This window comes from Callorhinus ursinus, unplaced genomic scaffold (genome assembly GCF_003265705.2).
Source record: "Callorhinus ursinus isolate GAN/ISIS: 27379988/994484 unplaced genomic scaffold, GSC_fseal_2.0 scaffold12, whole genome shotgun sequence".
Taxonomy (NCBI): Eukaryota; Metazoa; Chordata; class Mammalia; order Carnivora; family Otariidae; genus Callorhinus; species Callorhinus ursinus.
Window position 1 is genome coordinate 28,173,060 of NW_027397074.1, and position 22,058 is coordinate 28,195,117.

Consider the following 22,058-nt stretch of genomic DNA (forward strand, 5'->3'; position numbering starts at 1 on the left):
GCAATTTTGCATCTTCTACTCAGAATTAGGTAGGTAGAAGGAAATAAAGGTTGTTTTTATTTTTTTAAAAAGATTTTATTGATTTTATTTGAGAAAGAGCAAGCATGAGTCAGGGGCAAAGGGAGAGGGAGAAGCAGACTCCCCACTGAGCAGCAGGAAGCCCGATTTGGGGCTCGATCCCAGGACCCTGAGATCATGACCTGAGCCTAAGGCAGATGCTTAACTGACTGAGCCACCTAGGTGCCCGGAAATAAACATTGTTTTATGGTATTTTAAATTCTGTTTTGCATGGAGGAAAGAAAAAGATCTTAAAATGTATTTAGTCATTAATTAAAAGGTATCAGAATGGTTATAATATGTTATAACTTTGGTCTGGAGGTCAGTAAACTAAATAGATGCCATAGAGAAATATTGGAAAAGTGGCAAGTGAAGAACTCTATAAAGGTCATAACACTGTGGATCATCTTTCAGGGGCATTGAAGCTGAAGAAGAAATACTTAATGCACCTGCTGGTTGCTCTTCAAACTTATATGATACCGATCTAGGTTACAAAGTAGGGATTTCCTAGGAGAATTGCTCAAAAATCATTCTTCAGGTTGTTTGTAGGTTTACTCTGTGTACAGATTTTTCCCATGTGTATAGAATATTCTTTAAAAATAGAATTGAAAGTTTGCTTTATTGTAAAAAACTGCTGTGATTTACCTTGATTTTGGCAAATGAAGTGAATAAAATAGCCCCACAGGGGCTTTGTTATTTTGGTAATTGCCTACTTTGTGTGAATACAGATGAAAGAATCCTTTGAAGTAAAAGGAACATTATTTTGTAAAGAAAATAGATTTTTTTCCTTGAAGTATTGTATAAACCTTTGAGAAAGCAGATTAATTTTTATTGTTTTGTGATTTTTCTTTGAATATGGTATTTTGCTTACTATTGCGTTTACTGAAAAATTCTTTTTTATTGGTGATAATATAATAATAACTGCTCCCAAGAAGAAATTTGTATTTCCTTTTCATTTTAGGATTTGTCATCTAAAAAATGTATATCTAAACAGAAGTGAAGATAATGATTATCAACCACAAACTTAATATTAAAGAAATTAAAAGTTTTGATTTCTTTGCTCATCTTGTGTACTATATAGTCTAGCTCCTTTGAAATCTTTTCTTTGGCATCCTTTTGTATGATTTTCAGATTACGTTAAGGTTCACTGTTATACAGCCTTTGAATGGCATAAAGATGACAGTTAATGGCATCTGCTTCAGGCAGCATATGTAAGTCATAGTTGCGAACCACCTTTTTAGTTTTATTCCTACCAGGCTATTTTAATTATAATCTATAGTCCTTGGTAACATTGTGTGACTAAAATACTTACACATGACTCCTGACCTATTAATGACATCTAGTAAATTAATGTTGATACTTTAAAATTATTTACTAGTTGTGTATGGTTCTTTTTCTTTCTGGGTGATTTAACTCAGTATTTATATAGTTATTTATTTTAATTTGAGTATCTTTGGTGTTTGTGAGAAGACACTCTCCAGTTTAGGCTCCAATTGTCTGTTTAATGTGTAACCAGTTCAAATAATCACATCTTACACTGGATGCATATAAACTTACCTGTGGGGTAAAGCCTTTTGAGAGATGAGTGTTGCTTACATATGCTTCTCATATAGTGTTTTTTTGTCTGTTTGTTTTTAATGTCTTCAGTTTATTGGAAGTCACTTTGGATGCCCCTTAGAATTGGGCACTTAGATTCTTAGAATAAACCTGGTCAGAAGATCCTGGGGTGGTTGATATTTGGCTATCTGTAGAAGCAACCTATCTTGGAGAGGTAATAAATGTGTCTTTGGAGATCAGAGAAGTGCCCCAGCCTAAGGATGATGAGGGTGTACATCAGGCCTAGAATTAAGTTGTAGTTTATTTCTATTTATGCGTTAATTTTTTTTTTCTCTTCAGGATATTTTTATCATGAGGGTGGTGTCGTCTAGGTAATATTAAGTGTTGTGTCAAGCATCATTTAGGAAAAAGAAAACTATTTAGGAGTCATGACTATTGTAGTCGTTATGTAAGTCATCAAGAGTTCGACATGGTTTTTTATAGTCTGGGTGAAATGATCTCTGAACTTTTCAGTTGCCCTTTATTGGATTCTATATTTATCAATACTGTGATGCTGCCAATACATTCTTCTTGGTATTTTTATACTGAGAATTATTCATGATAATGGATGTGACATAACTTTCTAGTGAGTTTGGTTTGTCAGGCACAAAGAGCCTCATCAACACCGAGTTCATTGACAAAATTGAGTTTCAGGAATTTTAATGAGAACCTGATCTTAACAAAATGTTGACAGTGATATTTTGGTTGAATTTCATGTTGGTGTACACGTTTCACATCTATTAAGTTCAAAATCAAGGAAAATCTTTTAATTTTATAAAAAGTTTAAAGAAAACTGGAAGTGCAAATAGTAACTTTAAATATAATTTGTAATTGCAGTTATGTATATTTGCATAGATAAGGAAACCTTTTACTCTTAATAATTGAAAGGTAGTATAATTGAAGTATAACATGACCTACTCTAAAACATAAAGACCTATACTAACTAATCTTGTTTGTTTGCAATGAGGATCTTTAAAAATTTTTATCACATTTTCTGATTAAATAATTTAACTTCTCTCAGAATATTGAGTTAAACAGAAAAAGAGTAATCTGTTTTTTATTAATTTCAGTTATGGATATATTTTTACAGAAGATAGAATTATAAATGTTTAAAAAGATCAAATACCTCCTAGAGCTAGAAGTTGGCTCAGTTGTGAATGGAACTCAGTTTGTCTAACTCTAGTCTGAACTATTCAAATTGTCCTATAACCTTCAATTTATGTCTATGTGGGTTTATGTATGTATTTTTCTTTTACTAATACTTCGTGTTTATGGTTATATGAATTTGTGTTTTATCTGCCATCCCCAAAGTTAGAGACCTTTTTGATTATATGTTTGTTTTGTGTGAGCATGGTCTTAAATATTTAAGTGTCCGTTATAAAAGGAGCTCAATTAATGTTAATCAGTAGTTCCTAGATACAGTCTGATTTCTTTTTAATGAAAATTCCTATTTTTATGTAATTTTTATTCCCATAATGCTTTTCCAGTAGATGTAAAATTATTTTAAAAGGTCATTTGTTTCATTGTGCATACTGTGGTAGGTGAAAAAGGACTTTTATAAAATGATTTCACGTACATGTTTTGACTGTAATATCATTCTTATAAACCATTAGTTTTTCAGATTTGTTCTCTACTTCCCTTTTTCTTTTGTAATTTTATAAATGAGTTAAAAAATAAACTAATCATACTTTTTTTTTTTTTTTTTTTTTTTTTTTTTATGTATTTGAAGAAGAGAGTGATCTTATTTTTTTTTTTTTTTTTTTTTTTTTTTAGGTTGTTACGGAGTTGATGGAGAGAGTGACTCTATTATGAGTTCAGCTTCTGAAAACTCCACGGAACCTTGGTTTTGTGATGCCTGTAAATGTGGTGTTTCCCCTAGCTGTGAACTCTGTCCCAATCAGGATGGAATTTTCAAGGAGACAGATGCTGGAAGGTTGATGTCATAATTCTGATGGGTTTATATGCCTTCTTTATAATGTGTCTGCTTCTATTATAATTTTTTCAGTTACAAACTTTTGTTTGATTGTTTCTTTGTATTTTTTTTGGCATAGGGTAAATGGACCATAGGCTACAGATCAGGGGATGGAGAAAAGACTATTTATTGGTTATCTGCATTTGCCTTTATAGCCATAGTCCCATTTAATCCCAGTGATGACTCTATAATGAGACAGGTGCTAAAGTTTTACATTTTATAGGTGTAGTACCTGAGCCTTAGATCATTAAGTAATTTTAATTTGATCAAGGCCACAAGCAGGTGAATAGTCAGATTTGAACCCAGATCTGTCCGACTTCACTGACCATACAGTGGTTTTAAAAGGGGACTTTACAGAATTATTGAACTATGATAAGAGTAACTGTGATATCACAGCCTGTACCCCTGAAACAAATAATACATTATATGTTAATTAAAAAATAATTAGAAAAAAACTAATGATGTACTACAAGTTGGCTAATTGAGTTAAAAAAAAAAAAAAGTAACTGTAATATAAAAGAACTCTAAAGGATACCGTCAGGCCGAGGGAGAGTATCCAGGAAATGACAAACTTGGAAGACCCCTCCCCAAGGCTGGAGTTCAGACCTTATTGGAGAAGGTGTAGTTGCAACCTGTTGGATGGCAAAGATGCTTACTGGTTTGCCTGGGCCAGAACTGGTCTTTAGTTCTTGGCAAGTGGGTGTCTAGGCACAAGTTGCAGAAGGTACTGGGCCACCAGTATGGTGTCTGGAGTGTGTGGGTCCGTGTTAGGAGGGCCACAGAAAAGTGATCTCCAGGCTGGGCTTGCAAGGGCATAGTGTTGGTAGTTGGTGTATGTGGCTGGGGCAGAGCCCTGGCAGATGCTCTTCGTCATCCCTGCTGAGAAGTGCTTTCCTCCTACAGTGCTGTCTACCACTTTTACTGAGACAGCTTAATATCATGCTCACTGTAAAGGAGAAATGCTGAAGGAGTTTTTTCCATTATTGCATAGCAGATATTTAAGGTGGATTTGGAGCTGAGAGGCAATAAATTGATAACTGGCACAAAGATCTATGTTTTTTTCACTGCACTCACACTAATCTTTATTATTACATTGGAGCAATTGTCATCATGATAGTGTTGACATTTGTCATGTTTTTTGCCCAGGAGACTACCATCTGGGTATTTTAAGAGTAGTTCCTGCCCTCTTGTATTTTATGGATCATTACCTACCCAACCTCCCCACCCCCCCAATATAAGAGGAGTACTAAAATATATTAAGTTTTTTATTTTGTGATATAAGTTTTTTTTTTTTTTTAAGATTTTATTTATTTATTTTGACAGAGAGAAACACAGCGAGAGAGGGAACACAAGCAGGGGGAGAGGGGGAGAAGCTGGCTTCCCGCAGAGCGGGGAGCCCGATGCGGGACTCGATTCCAGCACCCTGGGATCATGACCTGAGCCGAAGGCAGATGCTTAACTACTGAGCCACCCAGGCGCTGCTGTGATATAAGTTTTTTATTTTGTGATGAGATATTTCAGTATTTTTAAAAATGTTTAATATTGGGACAAATGTTCAGCATTATTTTCCATATTTTAACATTGAAAAGGATAGGATACATTTTATCCCAACATAAAGATAGTCTTTAAAATTTAATACATGTTAGTTTAGTAAAGTCAGAAATATTTTTCTTATATGTACCTTGGTTGGTGGAGAGGCCCCTGAGAAATGTTGCCATACAAGGTTGTTGGGATAGCATAGAATCTACCATGGAATCTTGGAGAAGCCTTTGTGTTGATGTCTAGGAAAAATGGCTAAAAATCTTAGCTCTTCCTCATTGCACATCCAAAAAGATGAAATAAAATACAAGGCATAACAAATAATTTGATGTATTGACATAAATCTTTAGTCTCTGTCATAGACCTGGGCATTATTTCATGTCTGGACTGACTTGGGCCCAGAATTAGGGAATTGAGTGCAGCATTAAAAGCGTGTGCTTCCAAGTTGGACTGCCTATATTTGAGTTCTGGTCTTTTTTTTTTACTAACTGCGATTATAGGCATTTGATTTAACCTTTTAAAACCTCTATTTTCTTAGTACTTTTGAGAGGAATGAGGTGATTCCTATAAAACAGTACAGTTTCTGGAGCATAACAAGTGGTTAATAAATGTCTCCTTATTTCTACTGCTTCTGCTACTGTTGCTCCTAATGGTTTTCTTACTACCAGTATTGTTCCATTTCCTTAAGGTGATCATAGATCATAGAGTAGCTGCATGAATTCCTTCTGGTAACTATTTAGTCCTGACAGTTGTAATTTTTGGTGAGAAATTGTGGTGAATAAGTAAGACAACTTTGGAAAACACAGAGCTTCCTCTTAGGGAAAATAATTTGTTTTACCTCTTTTCTTGTTCATAGTTGGAAAGTTCTATTGAAAAACTTAGGGTGCCTGGGTGGCTCAGTTGGTTAAGCGACTGCCTTCGGCTCAGGTCATGATCCTGGTGTCCCGGGATCGAGTCCCACATCGGGCTCCCTGCTCGGCAGGGAGTCTGCTTCTCCCTCTGACCCTCTCCCCTCTCATGTGCTCTCTCTCTCTCTCTCATTCTTTCTCTCAAACAAATAAATAAAATCTTTAAAAAAAAAAAACAAAACTATAAAGTACCTGGCTCTTCACGCCATTATAATCCACAAAATAACTTGTAAAATTGTTTCTGAATGGAGAAAAGAGAGCCCCCTTTAATTAGATTCACTGAGAAATATTTGTACTGACTCCTGTGGTACACTTCCTTGATGGTACAGCCTCGCCAAAGTTCTTCTATAGTATTTGAACATTTTATTTGCTTTGAGGCACACACTCATCTATAGGCTATGGTGGAAATTATAGGTCTTGATATAGTTTGAAGGATATAGTTGAAGCTTGATATACTTTGATGCAAGGCAAAAAAAAAAAAAGGTCAAAATTTGGCAAGCCATTTAGTATTCTAGCTTCAAATGGTAAATGGGGTGAAAAAAAGAACAATGTATGGAAAGAATGAAAAAGGTTTTGAAACTGCATATCACATAGGCTAATTAGACTTTTTCCCCCCCTCTGTTTCTGATGGGAGCCACAAGTTCTACATCTAGTTAGTTTGCTCTATTAAAATATGTGAGTTTAAAAGGATATATTAATAGTTTCCATGCTAGAATGACAATTTTGACTCTTCGTTTTTTGGTGGTTTTATGTGGTGCTTGATTTCTGTTTCCTTTCCCCAGTCAACATCTGTCCTTATAGCTCTAAGCAAAATGGGTGTTAACGTAGCAAAGATTATTCCTTTTTGATTTCTCCATTTGTCTTAATTACAGAGTTCTAAAGTATGTACAATTAAACAAATGAACAAAAAATTATTTACAAAAGATATTAAAAAGGAACAAAATTGTCTCAGCTGTTTGATATGCATTTTAATAAAGACCCAAGTTGACATCCTCACATCAGTGGTTGGGGAAATGATACACTTGTGTGCCAATCACACTGAAATGGCAGTTTAAATCTGTAGTACTTGCATGACTTGTACTAAAACATTTTCAGAAGGTCAGTATGAAGCAAGCAGCCAGCTGTTGGGTTTATCAAAGATAGACTCCTACAGAGTACAGTGGCATTTAATACACCAGTGGAGCATGAAAAAGCTGTGCAAATTAAATTGAGAAAGCAGCTGCTTGTTGAAGATGTGTATCTTTATATCGAACTCCACAGGATGCATTTGGGAGGTTGGATTAAAACATTTTATCAAGAAAATCTCAAAATCTTGGATTTTCTTCTCAATAAAAAAGATAATTTCTAAAGATTTGTAACTGTTTTCCCCAGTGCCTCTATAGAATGATTCTTAGTCTTACTCTTTTAAAATGTATAATGTGTCACGAAACACAACCATGTAGCAGTCATAGCCTCTCAAGCTGTGATAAAGCAGAATTTGTTGTTAATATAGTCACAAGGTTAAGAGAGATTTGCTCTCTCATTTTTACCTCCTTTCTTACAGAAGTGATATCTGTTTAAATTTCAAAATCCAGTGATCCCATATATTGTGTGGTTGTGTGTAAACAGAAAGGGCTCCTGATGCATTTCAAAAGTTTCAGTGCAGCTTTTAAAAAATGAAATTAGAATCAACTACCTTTTTTTAGTGTGCTGAAACTTTGAGCATTCTTTATTTAGTGTTGCATATCATTCATACTTAAAAAAATACATATGGGGCATATAAGTTTTAGTACAAAGGTTGTATGGTGAACAGATGAGTGAAATAGGACTTCCTTATATTTTATAACTGTTTTGGACAGTTTTCGAGAATCAGTTTTAACCTCCGAAGAAGGAAAGTCAGGATGAACATTAGAAATTGTTTTAAAGTGTTCTGAAGGACTATTCCAACAGCTTTTAGAAAAAAGTAACAAGGAAGAATAATTTTAACTAATTACTGCAGAATTACCTCACAGTTCTTAAATTAGATCCTTACTTCTTAGAATGCTTAATGAATGTGAATACCTTTCCATGCATAAGAAAATGATGTTTTGTTTCATTTGAATAGTGGTTTTGTGCAAATATTTAAGAAAAACAGGTGAGTGCAAAGTGTAGTGAACTGAAGTGACAGGCAATTATAGTTGTTAACTCTTAGCTTTGGCTAAGTGCTAGAAAAGTGCTTATTGCAGTTGTGCTTATTCCGTATTCTTCAGTTATGTGAGATTCTGAGATCTGACCATAGAATTCTTTCAGTAGTTATTTGAGATGGCACATATTTTATGTTTATTTTCCTTGTGGGCATTTTATGAAAGGGTTTGATGGCAAAATCATATTTTCTCTTCTTATAGATGGGTTCACATTGTTTGTGCCCTGTATGTTCCTGGAGTAGCCTTTGGAGATATTGACAAATTACGACCAGTAACACTAACAGAAATGAATTATTCCAAATATGGTGCCAAGGTGAGACAAAGATTTCTTGATTGTCTAAAAGAGAAAAAATTTATTTGTTAGTTTGTATGGCTTTTTACTAACACCATATCATTGTTGAGTACAGAAATGCTTATTATTATACTAATTTGTAGAGTAGTTAGCACTAAATCATCTATCATTGGTAGTAATTTTCCCAGAAAGCCCATAATTTATAAATTCCTTCATGTATTCTTTAACTTGTGGGGTAAAATGATAATTGATTCTGCTTATATTTCTGTGCCATTTAGCACACTCCCTAGCACATATGAATTCTCAAGACTAGTTAGAACAAATACAAACCTAATTTCTGATTTACTTTTGAAATGGAATTTACCAAAATTACGAAAAGAGTACAAGAGGCACCTCTTATTTTACTTAGACTTCAAGGACTGTTTTTTGTTTGTTTGTTTGTTTTTTAATGACTGCAAAACCTGTCTAGCAACTGATTCTCAGCCTCAAATTTATAAATTGGTTTTTGTTGCTTGAGCTTTAGGATTATAAGTGATAAAAATACACTTATTAATTTAAATTTAGTTACATGATTACTACAGACATCCCTGTAATATTAGAATGAATTAGGCACTGATATATTCTCTTCCATTGCTGTCTTTTGGGAAATTGGGAAGGAAGACTCTTGAATAGCATTAGTAACACATTAAGGTGGGGTGGGAAGTTTACATATTGTTGGAAAACTCTGATATTGAAAATTCAAGAATTTGACAGTTTCTGCTGTTAAATCCAGAATATCCTCCTTAGGTTCTAACCACTACCTGCATCCCTCACCCTCCAGCCTCACTCCAAAACTCTTGTGCTTTAGTGTGGGTAATTTCTATTGAATTATCTGCAGCATCCCTCTCCAAAATTAGCTAAAGCCCCCAGGGAGAAAAACAGGCCCAAGCACCGAACTTACTTTCCTGGTCCTCAGGTAATTCTATACTATCTTGTTATCTCTCTGATGCCTTTAAGCAATAGTTTAAAAAAAATAATTTGTCCATATTTTCTAGTTTCTAGCAGGATTAATACAAATTACCAAGTGTACCATTATTGGAAGTGAAAGGTACTGCTTTTTGATAACAGCTTCATAATTCACAAACACAGAGCCTAGAAGGGACTCACAAGTAATTTTCAGTAGGCACACATTATTACCATAAATATAAATCTACAAGCAGTGATAAACACAGGAACCAGATGTTACTTCATATATCTGAAACCAGCAGTGACCTCTGAACCGAAAAAGAGAATCATTAAATATGCAATTGTGAACTGATTTTTCATTATCACCTGCTTTTGTTTTGAAGTATGATTAGGAAGTGGAGTAAAAAATTATGTATTCTCTAGCTCATCTGCAAAATCAGTGATGTGAATTATAACTGGGACAGCTCTTCTAGACCTGTCTATCCATTTACTAATCCTGGTTGCTTTCTTTCCTATGTTCTCAGTTGCTTAGTTCCCTAGCATTTTAAATGATTCAAGCAATTGAGAAAGATTCTCTTTTTCTTGCTAGATTGTTCTATAGTCTTTACAAGACCTTATGGTCAGGAAATTTTTCCTTGTATTCACTCTGAAATCTCTTGCTCAACTTCATCATATTACATTGAATTAGTTTGGGAAATATCCTGAACAATTTGGTTCTGTTTGTGCTATTGACATTATTGAAATAATTTAATTTCTTCATTTCTCTCTCTCCCTTCCTCTCTCCTGTCTCATTCTTTCTCTCTCTTTTGGTTTCATGTTTAGATTACTATTTGCTAGTATTTTATACCATACGCCTTCTACTGTTATTGGAAAAAGACATTTAACCATGCAGTAGAGTGTCAGGATTTGGGTGTGTTTTTACATCTGTGCCCAGAGTCCTGTTCTTGCTGTTTTCATTCATTGCTGATGTGTCAGTTTGGTGCTGTCTACCTAGTAGATAGCCACTAACTGTTAACAGTGTTAAAAATGACATTTTTAGTGTCTGTTGAATTGTTTTCTTTATGTTTCCCTTATATTTAATTTACTTAGAATATATTTACTATAAACAGTTCTTTAATTGTCTCTTGGCAGTTTTTCACAATTTAGCAGGTTTTTCTTTTATGAAGATTACTATCACTAGTTTATATTTTAAGACTGGATTTTTTTTTCTCTGTGGTTTAGATAGTGAAAAGGATAAAAAAAATAAATGTGGGGGATTGGGAGTAATTTCAATACTATAAACTTCTAGTTTTACAGTTTTTTCCTTTGTATTCAGAAAGGAGTTAGCTGTAATATCTTTCACAACAAATTGTTTACTTAAGATTACTTTTAATTGTCCTAGAAGTATTTCTCTTTAATTTAATAGTATTTAATTCTCTTAAATGTATTTTAAAAGTACATGATTTCTTTGGCTGCAATGCCTAGATTTTTTGGTGAATTTTTTCTGGCTTCTTACTTATTTCTTAAATTTTCCAAGCAGTATTATATTGTTCAAATCAGTATGGTTTAATGGTTAAGAGCATGGGCTTTAAGATTACCCTGGTTTGAATACTGACTTGGCAGTTATTTTTTGTGTTATTTTGGGATTTCTTAGCCTGTCTTCCCCTCAGTTTTCTCATGTGTAAAATGGAGATAATACCTCTTCCACATATTAGAGTGGAAGATTCCACAGTATAGTTACATAATATTAATATATGTAAAGTGCTTAGAATAGTGCCTAGCACGTAGTAAACCTTCAAATTATTATTATTATTATTACTGTCATCTATTATATCAGTGGACTTTTGGTTTATTAGAACTGTAGAGCGAATTAACTTTTTTTTTTTTTAAGATTTTATTTATTTATTTATTTGACACACAGAGAGAGAAGGAGAGAGCAGGCGCAAGCAGGGGGAGTGGCAGGCAGGGGAGAAGTAGGCTCCCTGCTGAGCAAGGAGCCCAATGTGGGGCTTGATCCCAGGACCTTGGGATCATGACCTGAGCCGAAGGCAGCCGCTTAACCGACTGAGCCACCCAGGGGCCCCTAGAATTAACTTTTTAATATAAACTCTTTTTTTGCCTATAATTATTGTTTCAATTAATATGCTATTGATTCACTATTTGTATTTTATGGATACGTTGTATGAGAATGCAGTCTTGTTCTAGAGATATTTTTATTCTGAGAGTTTTCCTTTTATTCCACTGTAGGAGTGTAGCTTCTGTGAAGACCCTCGTTTTGCTAGAACTGGAGTTTGCATTAGCTGTGATGCAGGGATGTGCAGAGCCTATTTCCATGTGACCTGTGCCCAGAAGGAAGGTCTGCTTTCAGAGGCAGCAGCAGAAGAGGTAGGTTTATTTAAACTCATCATTGGTGAATATATTCATAAGATGTCTCATGACTGTAAATGTCCCACAACAGGTGTGCATTATAAAAGAAATTAACAAGCTTATTTTAAAAGTCTTTGCCTAGATCACTGGTCTAAAATTTAAAAAATCAACAATGTATGAGTTTTTTCAGTTTCAAAGCTAGTTAGACATTTGGAAAACATGTTAAAAATTCTTATAGTGAGATCTGACAGATAAAATGAAACATAATCCAGGTTGTTTTAAAGCATTAAAATGTCAGCATCTTAGATAACCTCACTCTGTTTCTATAAATAAAATCATTACCTTATCTTCAGTATCTGTATTTCTCTCTCTTTACAATTGTTTTTAATTTTATAATTTTCCTTCCAGGTTTATTGGCTTTAGATTAAGGAATCAGTTGCTTTCAAAGTATGTTTTGGGGACTCCTTAATATTCTTTCAAGGGGTCTATGAGGTTAAAACTATCTTTGTAACAATATGAAAATGGTATATACATTTTTTACTCTTAATTCTCTCTTGAGTAATAGTGGATATTTTCAGAGATTATATAACACATAACAAATAACATATTGAATGTGGAAATAGTTTTGAGAATCCAGCTATCTTTTATGTGGGCTGTCTAGATGTTAAAGAGATTTGCGAAAATGTAAAACAGTGCCACTCTTCTCACTGATTTTGTATATAGTATTTTTTTAATAAAAATATTATTTATCTTTACATGTAATGGGATTATTTTTAAAATGAATAAATATATTAAAATTTTATTATTTTAATTTCTAATATGGGGACTGTCTATATATATAACTCACATAAGCTCTTTCGGGCTCTAATAATTTTTAAGACTTAAGGAGTCCTGAGACTGTTTTGTTGATTCTTTAGGTTCTTTATGTAGACAGGTATTTGAGTGCTTGGTAATTCTTACCGTCTACTCATGGTGGATCTGTGGTATATCTAAGTCCCTTGTGTTTCTTCTTTTACTGGCTAAATTTTTAATGTCATATAAAAATATGTTTATTATATTGGGTCTTGAACTTATCCCATTTAATTCATAGACAGGAATCAAGTGAAAAAGATAATCTAATGAAAATTGGTTGAGTAGATTTAGAGTGATATTTTTTTTAATAAATGATTCTATAACAGTTATATGTTGGTACATGGTTTTGTACCAGTCTCTGATTCTTATGAATTGTACTTTGATTAATTGATGAAGGGTACTGCGTAAACACAACATTTTCACAGGTCTTAGGCAGACATAGAGGTATAATTAATTATATAATACGGTTGTGTGGATTAGTTATGACTACACCTCAGGATGGTGAGCAGAAGTGCAGAGGGGCAATACAAGTAAGACTTAGAAGACTAGGTAATCCCAGGTGAATACTTAGATCACAGAATCTGTTAGGTTATTACTCTACTGTGGTAAACTTTGAGCTTTTGCAATCAGGAAGACTCCTTTGTAGCTGTTTCTTTTAGAACTTATTGAGAGCTTTACCTTTCATACTATGGTAGTTTGGGTTCCTATGTATAGCACCATTCACCATTTTTTTGGGGGGGGGTTGACAGTAGCTGACGAAAATGTGTGAAGTTGGGGTGCCTGGGTGGCACAGTCACTTAAGGCACTGACTCTTGGTTTCAACTCAGGTCATGATCTCAGGATCATGAGATCAAGAGGCCATGGCTCCACTCAGTGCAGATCCTGCTAAAGTTTCTCTCTCCCTCTCCCTCTGCCCCCTCCCCGGTGTGCTTACGCAGGTGCCCATATATGTGCTCTAAATAAAATCTTTAAAAAAATAAAAAGAAAATGTGTGAAGGAGCCATATACTGTGGCCTTGTTAAGTGTACTTTTTTGGATGGGGGGAATGATTTAAAATATATTTGCATATGTTTCTGGTGTCTTGTTATAAACATTTATAGAATTGGAAAATTATAAAGATTTCTAAACAGTGTTTTAAAACCCAAGAGGTTTTATGAATCTCTATCAATGAGGTTTGCTCTTGGCAGTCATCATTCTGTTAAAAGAAGTTCTTGGCTACTTCTTATGGTTGTACTTCTATAGACTAAGATTCATGTAATATAATAGTATATTTAATTAAAAAAACATTTTAAATTAAAACATCTATTTTTTGGAGGCATATCTTCTGTTTCAATTTTATATGACATTCTAGAAAGCTGCTTTTTCCCCTTTTTTAAAGACTTGTTAAGTGGGGTTTCTTCTTTTATCTTTTTTTAAGGTTTTATTTATTTATTTGACAGAGAGAGACAGTGAGAGAGGGAACACAAGCAGGAGGAGTGGGAGAGGGAGAAGCAGGCTTCCCGCTGAGCGGGGAGCCCACTGCGGGGCTCAATCCCGGGACCCTGGGATCATGACCTGAGCCGAAGGCAGCCGCTTAACGACTGAGCCACTCAGGCTCAGTTTTATATAGGCAGTATATAATGGCTGTTTTATATAGGCAGTAAAAGAAAGGTTGAAAAAGAATTAGTACCTCAGTTTTATCCAGTAACATCATATACCTTACCATATTCTAATGATTTTTTATAGCCTTCTGATAGTACTTTATCTCATTCGTGAGGATCCATTTGAAGTTTCTGTTCTTTCTGATCCACTTTGTGAAAATTCCAGATTACTTAGAATATTCAAACCATGTTATGATACAACACATTTATTATTAAAACTGAGCAATAGTACAGGTTCAATTACGCTGACTGAAATTTATGTGATTGTTTCACACCATTTAGTTAGCCTTAAGGTTACTTATATTTTATGTAAAACATATGGTAGTTTCTTCTGTGATAAAGAATGGTTTGTGATACTCTGTTACCATGTAGGAAATTCTCTTTGAAACTATAAGATTATAGATTTTTATTGATTCCTTTTTTTCCCATAACCTTTGACTTAATGGACTGAAATCATTCATGGATTAATGTCAGGAGCTCAAATTAGATCTTTATCTGTTGAACTGATGCCTTAATATTGCTGGGAAAACCAGGATTGGTAGGAATGGGCTCTTGGTGGATCAAATAATTTTTCGTGAATTCATCAAGAAGTGACATTGCTGAAACTAGACGTCTTATATGAGATCTTCAGCAATACCTTTATGTGGCTGTTAGGCATTTGTTAACTTACATTTTTATTTTAAAAAGTATTTAGTGTTATATATATATATATAAATGTATGTAAGGCTGTATCTTTAGAATATGTCTAGAATATGTCTACTTCTTAACAGATTCATTGCTGCTCTCCTAGTCTCAGTAATCCTTTGTCACCTGGATTAATAACATCCTAACTCTTTCCCTGCTTTTCTTTGCCTTTTTAAGGACAGAAGGAGGCAGTTTTTTTTCTCTGAAGAACCAGATAGTAAATAGTTTAGGCTTTTTGGGCCTATTGTTTGTGTCACAACTATTTAACTTTGCCATTGATTGTGAAAACTGTCTTAGACAATATGTAAATGAATAACTCTGGCTGTGTTCAAATAAAACTATTGCTAGAACAAGATGGGCCCAGATTGGGCTCTCGAGTCATAGTCTGCCAATCCTTTTCTAGAGAATAGAGGACCTTTTCAGTAACAACTATACTGTTCCATTAAGATATAAGTCAGATCTGGTCACTCATCTGCTCAAAACCTCTTCAGTGACTTTCTGTCGGATTCACACTAGAGGCCAGTTTTTTTTTTTACAATGATTATAAAGCTCTGTGTGATCTGGGTTCACATTACCTTTCTGACCTCATCACTTCCCCTCAATTAAATCTCCCTAGCCTTTTCCCTGCTCCTGTAATGAATGTGTTGGGTAAGCTCCTACTCTGGGCCTCTGTACCTGTTTCTTTGCATGGGCTGCCATTCCCTCACATATGCCCTCATGGCTCATTCCCTCACTTGTTTTTGGATCTTCACTCCATGTCTCCTTCTCACTGTGGACTTTTCTGGTCACTCTGTCTAACGTTGTAACACTCTCCGTCCATGATACTTTCTAATCCCCTTTCCTGCTATTTTTCCCCCCATCTTTTTAATACCTAACCACTGTCCAATATATTGATCCTTATTTATCTTGTTTATTGTCTCTCACCTTTATTAGAACATGGATTTAGGAGAGGGTTTTTTTGTTTTCTCTTATTTTTCACTGTGTCTTCAGTCATTAGAATACCAGTTGAGGGAGCGGTCCCTTCTGTCAGTCAGCCTTTGTTTGATCAGCTCTTTAGTATTACTGGCTTTTTTGGGTAAGATTTTATTAAAAAAATAATTCTAGGGTAAAATTAGTTTCAAATCATCATTTTGTGTTGTATCTTGCATATTTCCTTTCCCATTTATTTGTTTTGATTTCCTATTTATATAAAGGCATTGCCTGAGGGTATACCTTTGGCATACTTTTTTGTGGTATTGGAATAACTGTTTATTCATACATGTGTCTCTGTCTCTTTGGTTTACATGAGATGATGTTTCCTGCCATCCCAGCTCAGGGAACTATTAAAGCACGTGTTAGCAAATAGATCACTTTCACTTTGTTACTTTTCTAAGGTAATCTTATTTAAACCTTTATTTGAAGTTTAACTGTAAGAAGTATGATTTATTTGGGGTATATGCAGAGTATCATTTCCTCTAAATAGTCTATATAAGCTTTATTATTAGACACAAACCTGGACAGAATTATTTTGATCCTTATGATTATTCCTTTTGCTGATATATGCTTTTTACATTTTGATGTTGTTACATTTTTTGTTAAATGTCTTACTGATTTTTTTCTTTTGTATTAACCTAGGAATATTGATGAGCCAATTTTTAAGTACATAGTGTTCTTTCTCTTAGTTCTTAATACTAGGTATAGTTGCGAGTTTGCTTATGAACTTATTTGGGTTTTTTTTGTTGTGATTTTGTTTGTTCTTATCTTTTGACCCCTTTCACCCATTTCTCTTCTCCCCTCTCTTCCTCTGGCAACCACTGGTTGGTTCTCTCTATGAACTTGTTGTTTTCTGTGTGTGTGTGTTTTGGTTTGTTTGTTTAAAGATTCTCATTTAAGAGGGGTCATACAGTATTTGTCTTTCTCTCTTCATCTTATTTGACTTATCATGATGCCTTTGAGTCTATCCATATTGTCGCAAATGACAAATTTCATTTATGACTGTGTAACATATATCACAGTTTCTTTATTCATTCATCCATTGTTGGACATTTAGGTTCCCATATCTTATCTGTTGTAAATAATGCTGCATTGAACATGAGTTTGTATATATCTTTTTGAGTTGGTGTTTTCATTTGCTTTGCATAAATACCCAGAAGTGGAATTGCTTGTTAAATGGTAGTTCTACTTCTAATTTTTTGAGGAACCTCCATACTGTTTTCTATAGTGGCTGCACCAGTTTACATTCCCAATAGTGCACAAAAGTTCCCTTTTCTCCACATCCTCACCAGCACTTGTTATTTCTTATCTTTTTGATAGTAGCCATTCCAACAGATTGAGGTGATATGTCGTGTGGTTTTGATTTGCATTTTCCTGGAGATTAATGATGCTGTGTGTCTCCCATATACTGGTTGGCCATCTGTATGTCTTCTTTGGAAAAATATTCATATATTCTGCCCATTTTTTAATCAGATTGTTTGAATTTTGTTTTGTTTTGCTATTGATTTATATGAGCTCTTTACGTATTTGGGATATTAGCCCCTTATCGGATACATGATTCGCAAATATCTTCTCCCATTTGGTAGATTCCTTTTCATTTTGTTCATGGTTTCCTTTGTTGTGCAGTTTTTTTAGCATAATGTAGTCCCACTATTTATTTTGCTTTTGTTCCTTTTGCTTTTCATGTCAGATTAAAAAAAAATCACCAAAACCTTTGTCAGGCAGTTTTCTGCCTTTTTTTTTTTTTCCTAGTTTTATGGTTTCAAGTCTTATGTTCAGGTCTTTAATCCATTGTGTAAGATAGTGATCAGGTTTCATTCCTTTGTGTGTGGTGATCCAGTTTCACATCACTTACTGAAGAGACTGTCCTTTCCCATTGTATATTCTTGGCTCCTTTGTTATAAACTAATTGACCATATGTGCATGGGCTTATTTCTGGGCTCTTTATTCTTTTTTTTTTTTTTTTTAAGATTTTATTTATTTATTTGTCACAGAGAGAAAGAGCACAAGTAGGCAGAGCAGCGGGCAGAGAGAGAGGGAGAAGCAGGCTCAGCTGAGCAGGGAGCCTGATGTGGGGCTATATCCCAGGACCCTGGGATCATGACCTGAGTCGAAGGCAGCCGCTTAACCAACTGAGCCACCCAGGCGCCCCTGGGCTCTTTATTCGGTTCCATTGATATATATGTCTGTTTTTATGTCAATCTGTTACTAGTTTTAATTACTATAGCTTTGTAATACAGTTTAAAAATCAGGATACATGATGCCTCCAGCTTTGTGTTAGCTTATTAACTGGTTTGGGTTTTATCTGATAAATATAATGAATTGTGTAACTGGTAGTATTAACTCCTTTAATTTTCTGGAAATTTCAGAGCCACATTTGGAGTCTAATACCAATATGCATGGGGCCGTTAAGATATGTTTTGGCTGTTCATCTTCTTGATGTTGCATCTTACCTAGGCTTTAGCAAGTAATAGAACATTTACCTGCAGTGGCCCAATAGTAATGTATTAACTATCTCATATGACAGGAGGTATAAACACGTAGTTCTGGGGTTTTTTTAGTGGCTTAATAATCCAGTCTCTTTTATCCTTCTATACCATCAACATCTTTATGGTTTCCTTTTTTGTTGTTGTTGTTGTTAAGCTTGTTGGTCTCAATATTGTTGGAATGATCCTAAGCACTTCATTTTAGAATTCAAAAGAAGAGAACAAGGGTTCTCTTCTTATTAAAAATGAAAAATTTTCTCATATTTTCACTCTAGTAGATTTTTCCATTATCTTATGTCAAACAGTTGACAGAAAATAGACCTCAGCAAGCATTTGTGGAATATGAATATATATATAGTCCGTATTGAATTCATGTTCTAAAACCCAGTTATGTTAAGAGGTGACCTATATATTACTCAGCAGTGAAATGTATATTCAAAAGTAACTTTGTAGCACTCAGTGAAGTCAGTCAATCATGATTGAGGGCCTATGCATATGTGCAAGGCAGTAAGTTAGGTACTGGGGTGGAGAAGTCTGTCAAGGAGCATGAAAATAGCTTTAAGGCACAGTATTCACCTACGTGGGGATAAACAATAAACACAGTGAAATGTTAAACAACCATACAGGATGATATTAAAAGATGTCACAAGTGTCTAGTATGGACAAAAAGTAATACAAATACAGAAAGAAATTTTCCTGGAAGAATCAGAAACTTCTATTTTTTTTATCTATAAGGACTTACTATTTTTTTTTTTACATTATCTATATTTTACATTTAGCATTTAAGGATTGCAAATTAATGTGTTTTATTCTCATTTATTCAGTATATTTGTTCAGCAGATATATTGACCTGTTGGTATTAAGCATTGTTACAGACCCTATACAGATGGCATTGAAGAAAACAGACAAAACATATGTTCTTTAAGGTAGCTTACATTTGAGTGGCAGGTGGGGAGAGGACAGCACAAAAACAAAAAAAACAAAAACCAACGTTGTGATAAGTACTGTGAAAAAATACAAAGCAAGGTAAAGTATTTAGAGAGTAAGGGGGTAGGGTAATGCTGGTGAGATTTTATGAAAATATGTAAGGAAGGTGGTAGGGAACATCTGTTTATTTGAGAGGAGAGCATTACAGGTAGAGGGAACAGAATATGCAGAGACTGAGATAGGAACATGCTTGGTTTGAGGACCAACAAGGAGACTGGTGAGGCTGGTACAGAGTTAGGGACTAGGGTTGGTAAGAGGGGAGGAAGATGGTCGTAGAATATCGTGTAGGACTTGGAAGAACATGGGAAGGACTTTGGAGTTTTTTCGAGCCCGACGTGGGACTCAATCCCAGAACCACCTGAGCCAAAGGCAGATGTTTTAACTGACTGAGCAACCCAGGCGCCCAGGACTTTGGATTTTTACTGTGAGATGGAAAGCCCTAAGAGTTTTTCATAGAGTACATGTGAACCAACTAATGTCTAAAAGGACCACCAATTGTGTTGAGACCATAGGAGGGAAGGGTGAAAGTGGTTGGTAGTAGTCATGAAAACTTGGGAGTGGAATAGAATTAAAGATAGCTAATATGGACAGCCCTTTAGAATTTTCCTTTAAAGAGGAGTTTAGAAGTTGAGCAGCATATGGGAGCCCAAAGAAGATCTTTAAAGCTTTAAAAAAGATAATTACAGTATGTTTTGTATGCTGTATGCTCAAATATGCTGAAGGGAGTGATCCAGTAGAGAGGAAAAAATGCAGGAGAGAAGTTGAATTGATAGAGGAAAGAAAGTTAATCTTAAACAAGAACAATGGTCAGTTTATCCATAGTAACAGAAGATCAGGCAGGATATGGATGTGGATGCAGATACATTGATGTAATCAGTGATTGGAGGTTATGGAAATTGTCACTTTGTTGCTTTTTTCCTCCCTTCCCAACCCTCTCTAGTGAAAAAAACATGGTCAGCATCTGCAAGTCAGGAATAAGGAGGAGCTAGTGAAGATCTGAGGGAGAGATGAAGTTATTCAGTAGTTACCTATGAAAATGGAGAATAAATTAATTTGAGAATGTGTTCAGCTGCTCAGGTACAAGTGCAAAGTACAGGGGAGAGTTGGAGTTACCTGTGCTTCAGGTTTTGTTAAGTGAAACTAGATGAGGACAAGAAAGAGTCCTTGCTCCGTGCAGAAGAGTAATGAACTGATGGAATAGTCAGGTAAAGATGGGGGGTCATCTGATGTGCGTGGGCTGTAGGCAGTCAGGAGGTGGAAAGTCAGTACCCTGAAGATCCAAATGTGTTAGAAACTTGAGTCTCAGATGGAGTGACCAGGACAGATAAAAGGTGATGCTCAGAGAATGATATTTTAGGCGTTAAATTATGGAGAGAATGCAGAATGTAGGTATAGTCATGGCAATTAGGTGGTTGAGGTGTGATAGACAAGAACATTGATGGTGTTACAATTGGAAGACACATATGCTCCTAACTTATTGTAGTATTTACACTTTTCTGGTTTCAATACATACTTCAGTTTTATTATCAAGATACCAATAAAGCATCTTTTACTTGCTTAAAAATACACTGTTTTTAAACTTGAGCTTTGTTTAAAAAAAAAAATTTTTTTTTAAAAGATTTTAGACTAAATCATGCAATCCAGAGGCCCACAGACTAAATTTGACCTGTGGATAGATTTTGTTTGATGGGAGGTGTTATAAAGTCTTGAATATGAATGCTTTTATAAGTGGGACATTCCAGTTTGTCACAAACCCTACAGTTCTCATTTTCTCATTATTTTCCCCTTTCCCCCAACATCATTTACTTTTGTCTTGTAATTTTATAGCTTCTTTCAAGCCTCCTTTACTCATTTATGTTTATTGGTACTGTTTCTGAAAGCATTCTCATTTAAAACCTTTGCCTTAGACTTACTGAATCAGAATCTCCCAGAGTTGGGCTTTACTCATGTCTATTTAGAGACCTCCTTAAATGAATCTAATCAGTCAGGTAGTGGTTGAAAAGAGAGATCTTACTTATTAGCCATGGGTCTTGGGTCATCAACTTAACCTCTCTCATTTTCAGTTTTCTATCCATAAAATTGATATTAAAATAATAACTTATCTCAAGTGGTAGTGATACAGAATAAGTGAGATAGTATGTTAAAAGGCACCTGTGCCTGGCACATAGTAGACATTCAGATAAATGTTTTTATCTTTCCCTTTTCCATTGGGAAACTTTCTTGAAAGTTCCATTTCTCTAAGCAGTTTGAAAGGATATTCCAAGTTAACCAATACATTAATTAGGACACTATTTCAACTGGTTTAAAAAACCCAAATAATTAGTGGTTTAAAGAACGAAGAAGTTGAATTAGCTCTAATACAAGATTCTAGACTGATTTGATATTCGGGGGAGTCTGGTTCCAGGGATTAGGTGCTTTTATTGTTGTTTCATCTTCCTTTAGTCTGTTGTACTTTCTTACACGTCAGAGATGGTTTATCTCTACTTTGGGTTCCACCCATTGGAAGGGGGAAAGAGAAGATTAAGAGTAGGCAGTTCCCTTTCAAGGTCATAGTCTGGAATTTTCACCCCTCTCATTTTCCAGAACTTACCACATGGCCATATCTAAATGCAAGGAGGCT

General features: G+C 34.8%; 1 protein-coding gene across 12 annotated transcripts in view; it reads left to right on the plus strand.

Annotated features, from left to right (window-relative positions):
* Window positions 1-22,058, plus strand: part of PHF14 (PHD finger protein 14) — a 200,073-nt gene that overhangs the window by 31,068 nt on the left and 146,947 nt on the right. For all 12 annotated transcript variants that reach the window (XR_012380235.1, XR_012380233.1, XR_012380234.1 and 9 more), the window contains 3 exons: window positions 3,427-3,586; window positions 8,436-8,547; window positions 11,698-11,835. Coding sequence is in view for 6 of the 12 variants with exons in the window: in XM_073898888.1 (XP_073754989.1) it covers window positions 3,427-3,586; window positions 8,436-8,547; window positions 11,698-11,835 (410 nt within the window). In the remaining 6 variants the exon portion in view is untranslated. The remainder of the gene's footprint in view (window positions 1-3,426; window positions 3,587-8,435; window positions 8,548-11,697; window positions 11,836-22,058) is intronic.